Below are 18256 nucleotides of genomic sequence, written 5' to 3' on the forward strand. Positions count from 1 at the left end.
CTGTGCCAACAAAGACAGCCCCGGGCTTGTAGCTGGGGCCTGTAGCTGGGGCCTGTAGTGAGGCCTGTAGCTGGGGCCTGTAGCTGGGGCCTGTAGCTGGGGCCTGTAGCGAGGCCTGTAGCTGGGGCCTGTAGCTGGGGCCTGTAGCTGAGGCCTGTAGCTGTGGCCTGTAGCTGAGGCCTGTAGCTGGGGCCTGTAGCTGAGGCCTGTAGCTGGGGCCTGTAGCTGGGGCCTGTAGCTGGGGCCTGTAGCTGGGGCCTGTAGCTGAGGCCTGTAGCTGTGGCCTGTAGCTGAGGCCTGTAGCTGTGGCCTGTAGCTGAGGCCTGTAGCTGGGGCCTGTAGCTGGGGCCTGTAGCTGAGGCCTGTAGCTGGGGCCTGTAGCTGGGGCCTGTAGCTGGGGCCTGTAGCTGGGGCCTGTAGCTGAGGCCTGTAGCTGTGGCCTGTAGCTGGGGCCTGTAGCGGGACCTGTAGCTGGGGCCTGTAGCTGGGGCCTGTAGCTGGGGCCTGTAGCTGGGGCCTGTAGCTGAGCCTCTTTAATAGAACCTGGCCCATTACTTTACCACATCTCCCTCTCAGTGCAGATAGCTATTATGCCCAAAAGAGGAGAGAAAAAGACAGCTCCTTCCCTCCCAGCTCTGCTCCAAGCCCAGGTGGTGCCGTGCCGGGCCGTATGTGCAGCTCTAACGCACAGGAAGAAAACTCACTAATTCCAGAGCCAACAGCCTAAGGAACTCCTAACTAAAGAATCCCATCCGCTTTCTAATAAAGGGTTCCTAATTAAGAGTTGCCGTCGACATGTGTGGTTTGAGGATTTATATACATTTATAGTATAATATGTAGACTAATGGATTTTATAGGAATGTCCGTTAGATGTATTTTTTTACAGGTGATGTTTGAGTCATAATGAACAGCTGTGATTTACCTGGGATATGTGTTCCTTTAGTTTTGTAATGTGCTTATTATTTCTATAGGAAATAAGGAAAACAAATATATTTCATTTAATCTGGTTTGTTTAATTGGCCAACCTCTCTTTGTGGTCTTAATATTGTGATTAAATTAATTTGTACTTCAAATTCTAATGTACATCTTCCTTAAAGGTCTCAGATGATTTAAAAAAAACAGAATTAAGTTTTAATTTATAGTTTTTCATTCACAATCTTTTTCTAGGAGTTTAAGTGTTTCAGTCAAAGATTTAGTTAAATAGTTATGACCTAAAACACAGAAACAGATCCTAATAAAGTAAGCCCATAATTTTTTCTATATTCTATAAAGTACTCGCACTGCTGCAATTTGTTCAGATTTGTCTCATTTGTTTTGGACTATCTGAAAGTTTGCTTCTAATAAGCCTGGGAGAGGAGGGGGCTCTGGCTAAATGAGTCGGTCGTAGACAGGGTGTGAGAATACCAATCATTTGCAACGTGTGAAACTGTCATTTTGCTGTTGTCAACACACACCAGGTGCTCTGGGCAGGTTGACGTCGATGGGTGGAGGAGGGACACACACGTTGTGTTAACACATATTATAGAGGAGGGACACACACATTGTGTTAACACATATTAAAGAGGAGGAGGGACACACACGTTGTGTTAACACATATTAAAGAGGAGGAGGGACACACACATTGTGTTAACACGTATTAAAGAGGAGGGACACACACATTGTGTTAACACATATTAAAGAGGAGGGACACACACGTTGTGTTAACACATATTATAGAGGAGGAGGGACACACACATTGTGTTAACACATATTAAAGAGGAGGAGGGACACACACATTGTGTTAACACATATTAAAGAGGAGGGACACACACATTGTGTTAACACATATTAAAGAGGAGGAGGGACACACACATTGTGTTAACACATATTAAAGAGGAGGGACACACACATTGTGTTAACACATATTAAAGAGGAGAAGGGACACACACATTGTGTTAACACATATTAAAGAGGAGAAGGGACACACACATTGTGTTAACACATATTAAAGAGGAGGAGGGACACACACATTGTGTTAACACATATTAAAGAGGAGGGACACACACATTGTGTTAACACATATTAAAGAGGAGGAGGGACACACACATTGTGTTAACACGTATTAAAGAGGAGGAGACGTGCTGCTGTGTGTAGACAGGGTGCGTGATGGCGACTCTGGGAGGAATCAGAAAAACATTTCCTCACTAACTCCTACACTCGTCTTCTAAAAAGCCTTTTTGACAGGACAGATGTGTGTGTGTGTGTGTGTGTGTACAGAGGGAGAGTGTGTGAAGTGCAGCCAAAGTGGAACAGGAATCCCTCCGTATCCTCCTTTCATTTCAGGGTGCTTGGATAATAAACACACTTAATTAAAAATGACTTCAGAGTTGAAGAAGTCACTTAGGCCTGTGAAAACTTCCCCAGACCACAATAGATTCTACCTATTTCAATTCACATGAACTTTTTCCCTGCTTGTTATTGCCCTATCTTCATTTTACAGCATATTTTAACAATTTCAGTTTATTTCTATGCATTAACGTTTAGTTTCTGTTATTAATTTCACATCTTAACGTTACGTAACATTCGTTGCTGTGTACATCATCATATTCTACTTGTGTTTGGTAGTAAGTTGCTAAAACAATGGATATGAAGTTGATCCCAATTCAATAATACCACACATGTATGTGTCGGCCCTAACTCTTGAGTTAAGTGATGGATGGATCGATTAAAAGTTGAAAAGTGACAGACACATGGCCTTTGGACTCACTGAGTGCTATTCACTGGCTAAGACCCCTGTCACTGAGTTCTAATCACACACAAATACAGGTGCGCACACACACACACACACACATTTACAAGTGTGAGTTGGAGGAAATTCTGTGGACTCTAACAAACGTGTGTGTTGTTGTGTTGTCTTCCAGGAGGGTTATGGTGTGATGGTGCTCAACCCCAATGAGAACCACCTGGAGGTGGAGAGGCCGGCCAAGCCCACCCCCCTGCCCTCCCCCGAGGTCTCGGACGAACCCGCCGAGAAGAGAGAGCGCAAGGACGAGCGGGAGAGCAAGAAGAAGAGGGACTTCTACGAGAAGTACCGCAACCCGCAGAAGGAGGGAGAGACCGAACAGATCCCCATACGGGTGAGCGAGGGAGGGGTGGTTGGAGGAGGGGAGGGGTGGTTGGAGGAGGGGAGGGGGGGTTGGAGGAGGGGAGAGATGGTTGGAGGAGGGGAGGGGGGGGGGGTGGAATAAGAAAGCCATACACAGGGGCCATAAAAGCTGCGAACGGGGAGGTTAATGGGTAGAGTTGGGATCGAGGCAGTCAGGAAGAGAGTGATAGATAGATGCAAGTGTAGAAAGGGTTGTGGGCGGGGTTGGGAGGGAGGGAGGGAGGGGGAGGGAGGGAGGGGAGGGAGGAGGGAGGGGGAGGGAGGGCGGGAGGGAGGGAGGGAGGGGGGGGGAGGAGGGAGGGAGGGAGGGTGGGAGGGAGGGCGGGAGGGAGGGAGGTAGGGAGGGAGGGAGGGAGGGAGGGAGGGAGGGGAGGGAGGAGGGTGGGAGGGAGGGAGGGAGGGGGGAGGGAGGGAGGGAGGGAGGGAGGGTGGGAGGGAGGGAGGAGGGAGGGAGGGAGGTGGGAGGGTGGGAGGAGGGTGGGAGGGAGGGGAGGGAGGGAGGGAGGGAGGGTGGGAGGGAGGGAGGGAGGGAGGGAGGGAGGGAGGGTGGGAGGGAGGGTGGGAGGGGGAGGAGGGAGGGAGGGTGGGAGGGAGGGAGGGAGGAGGAGGGAGGGAGGGGGGAGGGTGGGAGGGTGGGAGGGAGGGAGGGAGGGAGGGAGGGAGGGGGAGGGTGGGAGGGAGGGAGGCGAGGGAGGGGGGAGGGAGTGGGAGGGGGAGGGAGGGATGGGAGGGAGGGTGGGAGGGAGGGAGGGAGGGAGGGTGGGAGGGAGGGAGGGAGGGGGAGGGTGGGAGGGTGGGAGGGAGGGAGGGAGGGAGGGTGGGAGGGTGGGAGGGTGGGAGGGATGGGAGGGGGAGGGTGGAGGGAGGGAGGGAGGGAGGGAGGGAGGGAGGGAGGGAGGGAGGGTGGGAGGGAGGGTGGAGGGAGGGAGGGTGGGAGGGTGGAGGGAGGGAGGGAGGGTGGGAGGGAGGGTGGGAGGGAGGGAGGGTGGGAGGGTGGGAGGGAGGGAGGGTGGGAGGGGAGGTGAGGAGGGAGGGGAGGGTGGGAGGAGGGGAGGGATGGGAGGGTGGGAGGGAGGGAGGGAGGGAGGGAGGGAGGGTGGGAGGGTGGGAGGAGGGAGGGGAGGGAGGGAGGAGGGAGGGTGGGAGGGAGGGAGGGATGGGAGGGAGGGAGGGAGGGAGGGTGGGAGGGAGGGAGGGAGGGTGGGGAGGGAGGGCGGGAGGGAGGGAGGGAGGGAGGGTGGGAGGGAGGGAGGGAGGGAGGGAGGGAGGTGGGAGGGTGGGAGGGAGGGAGGGAGGGAGGGTGGGAGGGAGGGAGGGAGGGAGGGGGTGGGGAGGGAGGGAGGGAGGGAGGGTGGGAGGGAGGGAGGGAGGAGGGTGGGAGGGAGGAGGGAGGTGGGAGGGGGGGAGGGAGGGAGGGAGGGAGGGTGGAGGAGGGAGGGAGGGATGGGAGGGTGGAGGGAGGGAGGGTGGGAGGGTGGGAGGGAGGGAGGGAGGGTGGAGGGAGGGAGGGTGGGAGGGCGGGAGGGAGGGAGGGTGGGAGGGAGGGAGGGAGGGAGGGTGGGAGGGTGGGAGGGAGGGAGGGAGGGAGGGTGGAGAGAGTGAGAGAAGGAAAGAAAGAGAGGCTGTCTGTGGTCAGGCTGTGGAGTGTTTGGCCATGCTCCAGTATGCTCTCAGTGTGTGAGTGTTAACCACATGACACACTCTTCCTTCTCTCGCTCTCTCTTCCTCCCTCTCTCTCTCTGGTCAGAGCAGCTTTGTCCCCTCACACGGTTGACCAATGGAATTATTATCTGCCGAACACACGCTCTGTAAACACACGCACACCCAGCGTTCTTATCATGGCCCATAGACCATCTTTTAACCGCACACACACCTCGGCCACCTTGACGTACACTCAGACACAAGAAGGGAATATTGCAGTGATCAAAAGAAATATGGCCGCCATGATGAAAAATAGAAACAAAGGTTCCTCCATCCAGCTCTTCTGTCAAACCTAACAGAAGTCGATGAAAGTCACGTCATCGTCAAGTCTTTGACCACGTGTCCATCCACACAGACCTTGTCTCTCGATGTCCAACAGGCGCAGTGGAGCAGAGTGAAGTGGACAGTGTGTGGGGTATTTGTGAGTTTTAATGTGTTGAGAATGTGATAGGGGACTAGCCTCTTTGTCTCATCACAGTTGATGGCGGTAGCGCTCACACCAATGTGTGTGGGTGTGTGTGTACATGTACATGTGCACGTGCGTGTCCAAGCGTTTGTATGTGCGTGTGTGTGTGTGTGAGATGTCACTGTCGTCTCTGACAGGCCTAGTGGTCTCGGTGGGACTGATGGGCGGTGTGTGAGCTGTCAGCACTGCCTCTTCTCCCTGCCTGTCTCTACTGACACTATCTCTACACACACTAATAGGGGCTCATTAGCAGTAGCCGATTAGCTCCCTCTGTCATAAAAGATGGCTTAAAGCCCCTTATCATCACTAACTATCTATCATCTATCTATCTCTTCTCTCTCTGTATCTCAGGCCGACATTAGACTTTTTTGCAGTGAACATACTGAAGTAATGTGAATGTTGATTGAAATACAACAGAAAAACAACACATTTGCATGTGGGTACGTACACACACACACACACACACACACACACACACATCATATCATCAGAGATAGAGATGTGTGATCATATCATCAGAGAGAGAGAGATGTGTGAGCATATCATCAGACATAGAGATGTGTGAGCATCAGAGATAGAGATGTATGAGCATATCATCAGAGATAGAGATGTGTGAGCATATCATCAGAGAGAGAGAGATGTGTGAGCATATCATCAGAGAGAGAGATGTGTGAGCATCAGAGATAGAGATGTGTGAGCATATCATCAGAGAGAGAGATGTGTGAGCATATCATCAGAGAGAGAGATGTGTGAGCATCAGAGATAGAGATGTGTGAGCATATCATCAGAGATAGAGATGTGTGAGCATATCATCAGAGATAGAGATGGGTGATCATCAGAGATAGAGATGTGTGAGCATATCATTAGAGATGTGTGAGCATATCATCAGAGATAGAGATGTGTGAGCATATCAGCAGAGATAGAGATGTGTAAGCATCAGAGATAGAGATGTGTGAGCATATCATCAGAGATAGAGATGTGTGAGCATATCATCAGAGATAGAGATGTGTGAGCATATCATCAGAGATAGAGATGTGTGAGCATATCAGCTGAGAGATAGAGCTGTGTGATCATATCAGCTGAGAGAGAGAGCTGTGTGAGCATATCAGCAGAGAGATAGCTGTGTGATCATATCAGCTGAGAGATAGAGCTGTGTGATCATATCAGCAGAGAGATAGAGCTGTGTGATCATATCAGCAGATAGAGATAGCTGTGTGAGCATATCAGCAGAGAGATAGAGCTGTGTGAGCATATCAGCAGAGAGATGGAGCTGTGTGATCATATCAGCAGAGAGATAGAGCTGTGTGATCATATCAGCAGAGAGATAGAGCTGTGTGATCATATCAGCAGATGGAGCTGTGTGATCATATCAGCTGAGAGATAGAGCTGTGTGATCATATCAGCAGATGGAGCTGTGTGATCATATCAGCAGATGGAGCTGTGTGATCATATCAGCTGAGAGATAGAGCTGTGTGATCATATCAGCAGATAGAGCGGTGTGGTCATATCAGCTGAGAGGTAGAGCTGTGTGATCATATCAGCAGAGATGAAGAGTCCATATTAATATCTTTATAAATATTTCAACTGGAATAGGTTTCACATAATTAGGAGACGCTTTCACTCTCCCTCACTCTCTCTCTCTCCTTCCCTCCCGCTCGCTGAACCTTTTTGCACTTTGTAATGCTAGCAGCGTGAGATCGTTAGTGCAGTCCTACCCAAGGTTTTCCAATTCTGCAGGGGGCCATGCAATATTATTCTTTGACATTAGCCTGTAGGTGCTTTCCATGCGCCTGCATTATGCATGGTGGTTGGGGAAAATGCGCAGAGACAAGGGCGCACGGACGTCAGTGACTGGCTCAGTGCGTGTGTACCAATTCTATATGTATGATTTTAAAACTCAGTAGGAAGTACTCCATCCATATCAGTTATCCACCGAAAATACATTTGACCAGTAATGCTAATCAGTCTATAGGTTAATTTGCTTAATTTAGTGGAATTACAGAGCCTATCACCTGACGGACAATGTGAGAGCAGCTCCTGAAAAAGCTGGTACTGACTGTAACATGCTTTTATAAGCCCAGTCATTGCTCAATACATAACAATTCTAAATACAATTGCGTCTTAAAAACTGTTTTGATGACCATGATTAAAAAGAGCTGCTATTTGTATTTCTCAATCTCAACTTGTAATTAAAGTGTGTCTCCGATTCACCATTCGAGTGCATATGCTATAGTCAATGGTAGGCAGGCTACCAGCGTCACCCACCACTTTACAATGGTAGGCAGGCTACCAGCGCGTCACCCACCACTTTACAATGGTAGGCAGGCTACCAGCACGTCACCACCACTTTACAATGGTAGGCAGGCTACCAGCGTCACCCACCACTTTACAATGGTAGGCAGGCTACCAGCGTCACCCACCACTTTACAATGGTAGGCAGGCTACCAGCGCGTCACCCACCACTTTACAATGGTAGGCAGGCTACCAGCGTCACCCACCACTTTACAATGGTAGGCAGGCTACCAGCGTCACCCACCACTTTACAATGGTAGACATGTTACCAGCGTCACCCACCACTTTACAATGGTAGGCAGGCTACCAGCGTCACCCACCACTTTACAACGGTAGGCAGGCTACCAGCGTCACCCACCACTTTACAATGGTAGGCAGGCTACCAGCGCGTCACCCACCACTTTACAATGGTAGGCAGGCTACCAGCGTCACCCACCACTTTACAACGGTAGGCAGGCTACCAGCGTCACCCACCACTTTACAATGGTAGGCAGGCTACCAGCGCGTCACCCACCACTTTACAATGGTAGGCAGGCTACCAGCGTCACCCACCACTTTACAATGGTAGGCAGGCTACCAGTGCGTCACCCACCACTTTACAATGGTAGGCAGGCTACCAGCGCGTCACCCACCACTTTACAATGGTAGGCAGGCTACCAGCGTCACCCACCACTTTACAATGGTAGGCAGGCTACCAGCGCATCACCACCACTTTACAATGGTAGACAGGCGACCAGCGCGTCACCACCAGTTTACAATGGTAGGCAGGCTACCAGCGCGTCACCCACCACTTTACAATGGTAGACAGGCTACCAGTGCGTCACCACCACTTTACAATGGTAGACAGGTGACCAGCGCATCACCACCAGTTTACAATGGTAGGCAGGCTACCAGCGCATCACCAACAGTTTACAATGGTAATCAGGCTACCAGCGTCACCACCACTTTACAATGGTAGGCAGGCTACCAGTGCGTCACCACCACTTTACAATGGTAGGCAGGCTACCAGCGCGTCACCACCACTTTACAATGGTAGGCAGGCTACCAGCGCGTCACCACCACTTTACAATGGTAGGCAGGCTACCAGCGCGTCACCACCACTATACAATGGTAGGCAGGCTACCAGCGCGTCACCACCACTATACAATGGTAGGCAGGCTACCAGTGTGTCACCCACCACTTTACAATGGTAGGCAGGCTACCAGTGCGTCACGACCACTTTACAATGGTAGGCAGGCTACCAGCGTCACCCACCACTTTACAATGGTAGGCAGGCTACCAGTGCGTCACCACCACTTTACAATGGTAGGCAGGCTACCAGCGCGTCACCCACCACTTTACAATGGTAGGCAGGCTACCAGCGCGTCACCACCACTTTACAATGGTAGGCAGGCTACCAGCGCGTCACCACCACTTTACAATGGTAGGGCAGGCTACCTGCGCATCACTACCACTTTAGAATGGTAGGCAGGCTACCAGCACGTCACCACCACTTTACAATGGTAGGCAGGCTACCAGTGCGTCACGACCACTTTACAATGGTAGGCAGGCTACCTGCACAACCCTACCACTTTACAATGGTAGGGCAGGCTACCTGCGCATCACCCACCACTTTACAATGGTAGACAGGCTACCAGCGCGTCACCACCACTTTACAATGGTAGGCAGGCTACCAGCGCGTCACCACCACTTTACAATGGTAGGCAGGCTACCAGCACTTCACCAGCACTTTACAATGGTAGGCAGGCTACCAGCGCGTCACCACCACTTTACAATGGTAGGCAGGCTACCAGCGCCACCACCACTTTACAATGTCAGCTTGAGGCAGTATAATTGTTTGAAACCTGCTCGTTTTACTTTACTTCAAATAATGAGGAATGTCTTACCTTGCTTCAAAGTAGCCTAGCCAAACTCCAACCATAGAAACGTGGATTCAATTATTTCATAAAGAATCCCTCATGCCATTAACCCGCATTTCTCTCCTGTTATATTGGTTTTCATATCAACTCTCTTTCGTTGTCCAGAAGCCGAAGGCATAATCCTAGTCATATTAACAACCCATCCTAGTTGTTGCTATTAGCATCCCCCTCTTTCTACATTTCTAACGGAGATGTTTATCTCTGTCACGTATGGAACCGCTCACATTAGATCTGCTGTTTACAACTGGCTTTTCCAGTCAAATTACGTTTTGGCAAATGTTTGAAAATGACGTTTAATTAGCTGCTTCGAATGTTCAATAATAGGCTATAGCCTTTTGACTGTAAAACAGTAGGCTTGCTATTATTGTTGCATGTTTTCATTAAGCTCTTAATGAAAAATGCCCATTCCTTGTGTGCATGCATAGTATTTTCTTGTTGGTTACATTATTTTAGTATTTGGGAAAATGTTTATCGTTTGTTGACCGGTTAATAAGGGTCGGTTATTCGGCAGCAAAAATAAACACGAATTTGCATCTCTAATCCATATGCAACAATATATGTTGTGGTCATTTTATTATTAATGTTTCAGAGAATGACAGATTATTCAGTCACATTCCTATTGGTCCTAGACTATGGCGACATCATCTATGGCAGCAGGTTGCCTAGTGGTTAGAGCGTTGGGCCAGTAACCGAAAGGTTGGTGGATCCAATCCCTGAGCTGACAAGGTAAAAATCTGTCATTCTGCCCCTGAACAAGGCAGTTAACCCACTGTTCCTAGGCCGTCATTGTAAATAAGAATGTGTTCTTAACTGACTTGCCTAGTTAAATAAAGATTAAAAAAAATAAATGTAATAAAACAAATATCAACCCAGTTGCCACTTTATTAAAGCCGTTAGACGCAGTTCATCATGTGCTTTATTATGGGTGACAATTTTAGTACTCATCACTGCATTCTCTACCAGGAAGTTGGTTGGCCCTCTTTGATGTCCGACTATTTCGAATCCCACCGCACCCTCTCCGCTATGCAATCTGGTTTCAGAGCTGGTCATGGGTGCACCTCAGCCACGCTCAAGGTCCTAAATGACATCGTAACCGCCATCGATAAGAAACAATACTGTGCTGCCGTATTCATTGACCTGGCCAAAGCTTTTGACTCTGTTAATCACCACATCCTCATCGGCAGACTTAGTAGCCTTGGTTTCTCAAACAATTGCGTTGCCTGGTTCACCAACTACTTCTCTGACAGAGTTCAGTGTGTCAAATCGGAGGGCCTACTGTCTGGACCTCTGGCAGTCTCTATGGGGGTACCATAGGGTTCAATTCTTGGGCCAACTCTTTTCTCTGTATACATAAATGATGTCGCTCTTGCTGCTGGTGAATCTCTGATCCACCTCTACGCAGACGACACCATTCTGTATACTTCTGGCCCTTCTTTGGACACTGTGTTAACAACCCTCCAGACGAGCTTCAATGCCATTCAACTCTCCTTCCGTGGCCTCCAACTGCTCCTAAACACAAGTAAAACTAAATGCATACTCTTCAACCGATCGCTGCCTGCACCTGCCCGCCCATCCAGCATAACTTCTCTGGACGGTTCTAACTTAGAATTTGTGGACAACTACAAATACCTAGGTGTCTGGTTAGACTGTAAACTCTCCTTCCAGACTCACATCAATCATCTCCAATCCAAAGTGAAATCTAGAATTGGCTTCCTATTTCGCAACAAAGCATCCTTCACTCATGCTGCCAAACATACCCTCGTAAAACTGACCATCCTACCAATCCTCGACTTCGGCGATGTCATTTACAAAATAGCCTCCAATACCCTACTCAACAAGCTGGATGCAGTCTATCACAGTGCCATCCGTTTTGTCACCAAAGCCCCATATACAACCCACCACTGCGATCTGTATGCTCTCGTTGGCTGGCCTTCACTTCATAATCGTCGCCAAACACATTGGCTCCAGGTCATCTACAAGACCCTGCTAGGTAAAGTCCCCCCTTATCTCCGCTCACTGGTCACCATAGCAGCACCCACCTGTAGCACGCGCTCCAGCAGGTATATCTCTCTGGTCACCCCTAAAGCCAACTCCTCCTTTGGTCGTCTCTCCTTCCAGTTTTCTGCTGCCAACGACTGGAACGAACTACAAAAATCTCTGAAATTGGAAACACTTATCTCCCTCACTAGCTTTAAGCAGCAGCTGTCAGAGCAGCTCACAGATCACTGCACCTGTACATAGCCCATCTATAATTTAGCCCAAACTACTACCTCTTCCCCTACTGTATTTATTTATTTTATTTATTTTGCTCCTTTGCACCATATTATTTATATTTGAACTTTGAACTTTCTTCAAACTACAAATCTACCATTCCATTGTTTTACTTGCTATACTTTATTTCTTTTGCCACCATGGCATTTTATTTATTTATTTATTTATTTTTTATTTTATTTTTTTTGCTCTTACCTCCCTTATCTCACATCATTTGCTCACATTGTATATAGTCGTATTTTTTTTTTTCTACTGTATTATTGACTGTATGTTGTTTACTCCATGTGTAACTCTGTGTTGTTGTATGTTGTCGAACTGCTTTGCTTTATCTTGGCCAGGTCGCAATTGTAAATGAGAACTTGTTCTCAACTTGCCTACCTGGTTAAATAAAGGTGAAATAAAAAATAAATAAAAATGTCACGTAGGTTGATACATTGCTATGTTTTCATTTCTAAAGCCCTTTTACAAAAAGTCCCGCAGTACCTAACATCTTTACTAAACTTTAGACATACGAGTTACCACACCTGGTGTCAGAGATGGCTAACTCGGTACATTCCTTTGGTCTCCACTGAGTTAGGTGAATCAGCTTTTAGTTTTATGCACCTTATTTGTTAATCTTCAAAATGTTGTTCCATGTGATGTTTTGGTGCCTCTAGGGCAAATCAAACGCTGAGGACCTTATTACTGATCAATGTGCTAGTTTTTTATGACCATGTTCTTTCTGCTTGCATTTTGTATTTATATTTTGATGTGTGTATTTTCTGTAATTTATGTAATTCAGGTTTCATCTGTAAAATAGACCTTGGTCTCAGCATGACTCCCTGATAAAATAGAGGCTAAATATTTTTTATTTATTAACGACCTTTAACATGATTTACTCAAATAATAATCTTGCTGTGTACAAGGTCATTGTATACGATTGGTTGATGTTTTAAGTATTCCAAGCACTCCACTCTGATGCTGTGTTCTCTTCTGATATACTTGGGACTTGGGAAAGGTTGCTGTTAAGGGAGACTCATTACAGCTCTGCATAATATCATAGAATATAATGTTGTTTCTGGACTAAGGGTTAGGTCTAGGGGTGACTGGGATTGCTCCGTGTGCAAAGGGGGTGGGCTTTGCAATATTCCACATAATCAATTGTCTGTAGACTTTTTGACTGGTCCTTTGTAGCTCTGCAACACCAGTAAAGTGGGTTCGATTCCCGGGACCACCCTACGTAAAATGTATGCACGCATGACTAATTCGCTTTGGAAAAAAAATGTTTGCCAAATGGCATTTATTTTATTATTTTATATACACGGAACAAAAATATAAACACGACAGGTAAAGTGCTGGTTTCATGAACTGAAATAAAAGATCCCATAAAAGATTCGCTCAAATTTTGTGCACCTTATGCTGGGGACAATAAAAGGCCATTCTAAAATGTGCAGTTTTGTCACACAACACAATGCCACAGATGTCTCATGTTTTGAGGGAGCGTGTAATTGGCGTGCTGACTGTAGGAATGTCCACCAGAGTTGTTGCCAGAGAATTTAATATTCATTTCTCTACCATAAGCTGCCTCCGTTGTTTTAGAGAATTTGGCAGTACGTCCAACCGGCATCACAACCACAGTCCACGTGTAACCATGCTGAGGAGTATTTCTGTCTGTAATACAGCCCTATTGTGGGGGGGAAATCATTCTGATTGGTTTGGCTGGCTCCCAAGTGGGTGGGCCTATGCCCTCCCATGCCCACCCATGGCTGCATTCCTGCCATGTGAAAATCCATAGATTAGGGCCTAATGAATTTATTTCAATTGTCTGATATCCTTATATGAACTGTAACTCAGTAAAATCTTTGAAATTGTTGCATGTTGCATTGATATATTTGTTCAGTATATTCTTAAAGACCATGTCAACATGTTGAAATCTATAGCAGAGTAACATTCAGACAACATACAGTACCAGTCAAAAGTATGGACACACCTACTCATTCCAGGGTTTTTTGTTGTTGTTTTTTTTACAATTTTCTACATTGTAGAGTAATAGTGAAGACATCAAAACTATGAAATAACACAAATGGAATCATGTAGTAACCAAAAAAGTGTTAAACAAATGAAATATATATGTTATATTTGAGATTCTTCAAAGTAGCCACCCTTTGCCTTGATGACAGCTTTGCACACTCTTGGAATTCTCTCAACCAGCTTCATGAGGAATGCTTTTGAGGTAGTCACCTGGAACACATTTCAATTAACAGGTGTGCCTTGTTATAATTTCACTTCTGGAATTTCCTTAATTGAGTTTGAGCCAACCCATTGTTTTGTTTTGTTTTGGTATACATGAGATATGCCTATTTGGTAAAAGACCTTGTCCATATTATGGCAAGAACAGCTCAAAGAGAAACAACAGTCGATCATTGCTTTAAGACATGAAGTTCAGTCAATCCGAACAATTTCAAGGACTTTGAACGTTTCTTCAAGTGCAGTCGCAAAAACCATCAAGCACTATGATGATCATGAGGACTGCCACAGGAAAGGAAGTCCCAGAGTTACCTCTGCTGCAGAGGATAACTTCATTAGAGTTACCAGCCTCATAAATCTCCAGCCCAAATAAATGCTTCACAGAGTTCAAGTAACAGACACATCTCAACATCAACTGTTCAGAGGAGACAGTGTGAATCAGGCCTTCATGGTCAAATTGCTGCAAAGAAAGCACTACTAAAGGACACCAATAATAAGAAGAGACTTGCTTCGGCCAAGAAACACGAGCAATGGACATTAGACCAGTGGAAATCTGTCATTTGGTCTGATGAGTCCAAATTTGAGATTTTAGGTTCCATCTGCCGTGTCTTTGTGAGACACAGAGTAGGTGAACGGATGATTTCCGCATGTGTGTTTCCCACCGTGACGCATGGAGGAGGAGGTGTTATTGTGTGGGGGTGCTATGCTGGTGACACTGTCAGTGATTTACTTAGAATTAAAGGCACACTTAACCAGCATGGCTACCACAGCATTCTGCAGCGATACGCCATCACATCTGGTTTGCGCTTAGTGGGACTATCATTTGTTTTTCTACAGGACAATGACCCAACACACCTCCAGGCTGTGTGAGGGCTATTTGACCAAGAAGGAGAGTGATGGACTGCTGCATCAGATGACCTGGCCTCAACACTCACCCGACCTCAACCCAATTGAGATGGTTTGGGATGAGTTGGACTGCAGAGTGAAGGAGATGCACCCAACGAGTGCTCAGCATATGTGGGAACTCCTTCAAGACTGTTGGAAAAGCATTCCAGGTGAAGCTGGTTGAGAGAATGCCATGAGTTTTTAAAGCTGTCATCAAGGCAAAGGGTGGCTACTTTGAAGAATCTAAATATATTTTGATTTGTTTGACACTTTTTTTATGTCTTCACTATTATTCTACAATGTAGTAAATATTACAAATAAAGAAAAACCCATGCATGAGTAGGTGTGTCCACACTTTTGACTGGTACTGTACATGCAACAGTAACTCTCTGTGTGTATTAATGCATCAGTATAAAAGAGATGAATCCATGTCTCTAAACAAAGACTGGGAGGGATGGAGGGAGGGAGAGGAGGAGTGGTGGATAGATAAAGAGATGAAGGGATTCCCCAGGATGACAGTCCTCTTTGGGACCATGCAGCACAGTGCCCTATGGCCTCTGAACTGTGACCTTTAAGTCAGCGGGATGTTAGTTTGTTTGGCCCCCTTTCTCAATCAACCCCACCCCTTCTCCACAGGACTTATCTCTTCACTGCACCTCCTCTGTCACTCCCCTGCTTGGAGTAAGCTGTCACTCACACAACGACACACACGAAGAGAGAGACACACACACAGATAGACGTACACACACAGAGAGAGAGAGAGAAATGGAAAGGAGATACCTAGTCAGTTGCACAAGTGAAATGTGTCTTCCAACACACACACACTGATTGAGAGTAGTATGCAGCAACATGCAGGGGAGATGGAAAGGAGAGAGGACTGGGTGATCAGGGGAAGTAGTCATTTATAAGATGGACACAGAGTCACTATATCCAGGAGGACAGTAGAAATGAATGTCAGACTCTCATGCTTATTAGGATAACAGCCCCCAATTATGTCCTTAAAGGAGATCCTCAGGGACTAAACTTCTCCTATCCGTCCGTCCCATCCCGATTGTGCGGGTGTTTTTCTTCTTCACCCCTCTGTCAGGCTGGGTGGGGGATCAAATCAAGCCTCTTTAGCGGGGATTTTTCATCTATTCTTTTGGGATTGGTCTGCCCCCTCTTGCCCCCCTCTCAACCCCCACTGTTAGAGGAGCAGGACCACCGGCACACAGTCCCAAACACACATGCACACACTGAGGCCCTACACACACACACACACAGTCATACACACACAGCGCCCAGATAGAGTTGAGTTAATTAATGCGCTTCCTTACACACATTAAGAAGCCCTTAACTGCTTTTAGGATTGTTACGTTTTAGCCCCTGGTTCACAGTGTGTAACCTCTCAACCTTGGCAAGTCCATCCTCTCTTAGAGATCAGAGTCCATTGGCCTATGTTTAGTGATGTCGGCTGGACAACAGAGAGAAGGAGAGACAACGGGGTGGGGCTTCTTAGTACTTTGCCATATAGAAAGATCTTTATCCGCTTTACTCTGAATTTTAGCACTTATCCAGTTGTCTTTTTTCTCACAGCCAAGCGGAGGAATAGCAGGAACATAACCAACATTCATGGCTTAAGAAGCTTCCTTTTGCTTTTCTTCTTCGCCGCCAGCACTTTCTTGCGTCTCGTATTGTTGCATTTTTTAAACGTTCATAGAGAAAGAGATGGAGAGAAAGAGAGTGAGATATGGAGAGAAAGAAAGAGTGAGATGTGGAGAGAAAGAAAGAGTGAGATGTGGAGAGAAAGAAAGAGTGAGATGGAAAGAAAGAAAGAGTGAGATATGGAGACAAAGAGAGAGTGAGATATGGAGAGGAGAGTGAGATATGGAGAGAAAGAAAGAGTGAGATATGGAGAGAAAGAGTGAGATATGGAGAGAAAGAAAGATTATTGCACAGATTATTTTCTTCTTCTCTCGAGCACCACATCTTCAAGTGGAAGATCCTCATGACTGAGAAGGGAAAGTCCCTTGTCTCTTTTAGCCTTCGTTGTGTCAATGACTCTCCACTAACAATGGCAGTCTGTTTCACCATGTTTTAAAACAAAATAATAATCTTCTGTCATTATACACTTATACACATCTGTCAAATTCCATATAGGCTGCTAAGGTCACGCCGCAGTATGCACCGTACATAGCTTTTGTGTAGGCCCACTTATGGTATTCCATTGTTATGATGAAGTGGATGATTCCTTGTATGTACACTAATGTGCAAAGCATTGAGTGTAGTGTCACATTTAGAGGGCTTTCTGAATGGTTTCACTGAGGGGTCACTGAAGACCTACACATACATTCTCTAATAGGTAGCCCAACAGTTAGTGGCGAGCCAGCAACCAGAGGGTTGCTAGTTTGAATGCGGAGTCTGAAGAGTGTTGTGCGTGCATGTGCACCGTCCATTATTTCAGCCTGGTTACTCCATCGTTTCATGTTTCTCTAGTCCTCAGGGGCCACAGTCCTGTCCTTTTTCCCAAAGTCTGCCTGGTACATCCTGTCCTGACGATTCCTACACACTCACACTCAGTCTCCGCCCCCGGCAGGCACCATGCTTGTTTCAAACACAGACATGGCACACTCGCATACGCTGCATGTGTGCACTGGTAAAATCACAAGCACACAAGGCATATATTGTATGTACAGTGAGGGAAAAAAGTATTTGATCCCCTGCTGATTTTGTACGTCTGCCCACTGACAAAGAAATTATCAGTCTATAATTTTAATGGTAGGTTTATTTGAACAGTGAGAGACAGAATAACAACAAAAATCCAGAAAAACGCATGTCAAAAATGTTATAAATAGATTTGCATTTTATTGAGGGAAGTAAGTATTTGACCCCCTCTCAATCAGAAAGATTTCTGGCTCCCAGGTGTCTTTTATACAGGTAACGAGCTGAGATTAGGAGCACACTCTAAAAGGGAGTGCTCCTAATCTCAGCTTGTTACCTGTATAAAAGACACCTGTCCACAGAAGCAATCAATCAATCAGATTCCAAACTCTCCACCATGGCCAAGACCAAAGAGCTCTCCAAGGATGTCAGGGACAAGATTGTGGACCTACACAAGGCTGGAATGGGCTACAAGACCATCGCCAAGCAGCTTGGTGAGAAGGTGACAACAGTTGGTGCGATTTTTCGCAAATGGAAGAAGCACAAAAGAACTGTCAATCTCCCTCGGCCTGGGGCTCCATGCAAAATTTCACCTCGTGGAGTTGCAATGATCATGAGAACGGTGAGGAATCAGCCCAGAACTACACGGGAGGATCTTGTCAATGATCTCAAGGCAGCTGGGACCATAGTCACCAAGAAAACAATTGGTAA

The 18256-nt window shown here is 46.9% G+C and overlaps 1 protein-coding gene across 3 annotated transcripts in view; it reads left to right on the forward strand.

Annotated features, from left to right (window-relative positions):
* The window catches only part of LOC115164920 (cotranscriptional regulator FAM172A homolog), a 302236-nt gene that overhangs the window by 122599 nt on the left and 161381 nt on the right, over positions 1 to 18256 (forward strand). For all 3 annotated transcript variants that reach the window (XM_029717844.1, XM_029717842.1, XM_029717843.1), the window contains exon 7: positions 2901 to 3116. In XM_029717844.1, the coding sequence (XP_029573704.1) occupies positions 2901 to 3116 (216 nt within the window). The remainder of the gene's footprint in view (positions 1 to 2900; positions 3117 to 18256) is intronic.

Source organism: Salmo trutta, chromosome 27, assembly GCF_901001165.1.
Source record: "Salmo trutta chromosome 27, fSalTru1.1, whole genome shotgun sequence".
Classification (NCBI taxonomy): Eukaryota; Metazoa; Chordata; class Actinopteri; order Salmoniformes; family Salmonidae; genus Salmo; species Salmo trutta.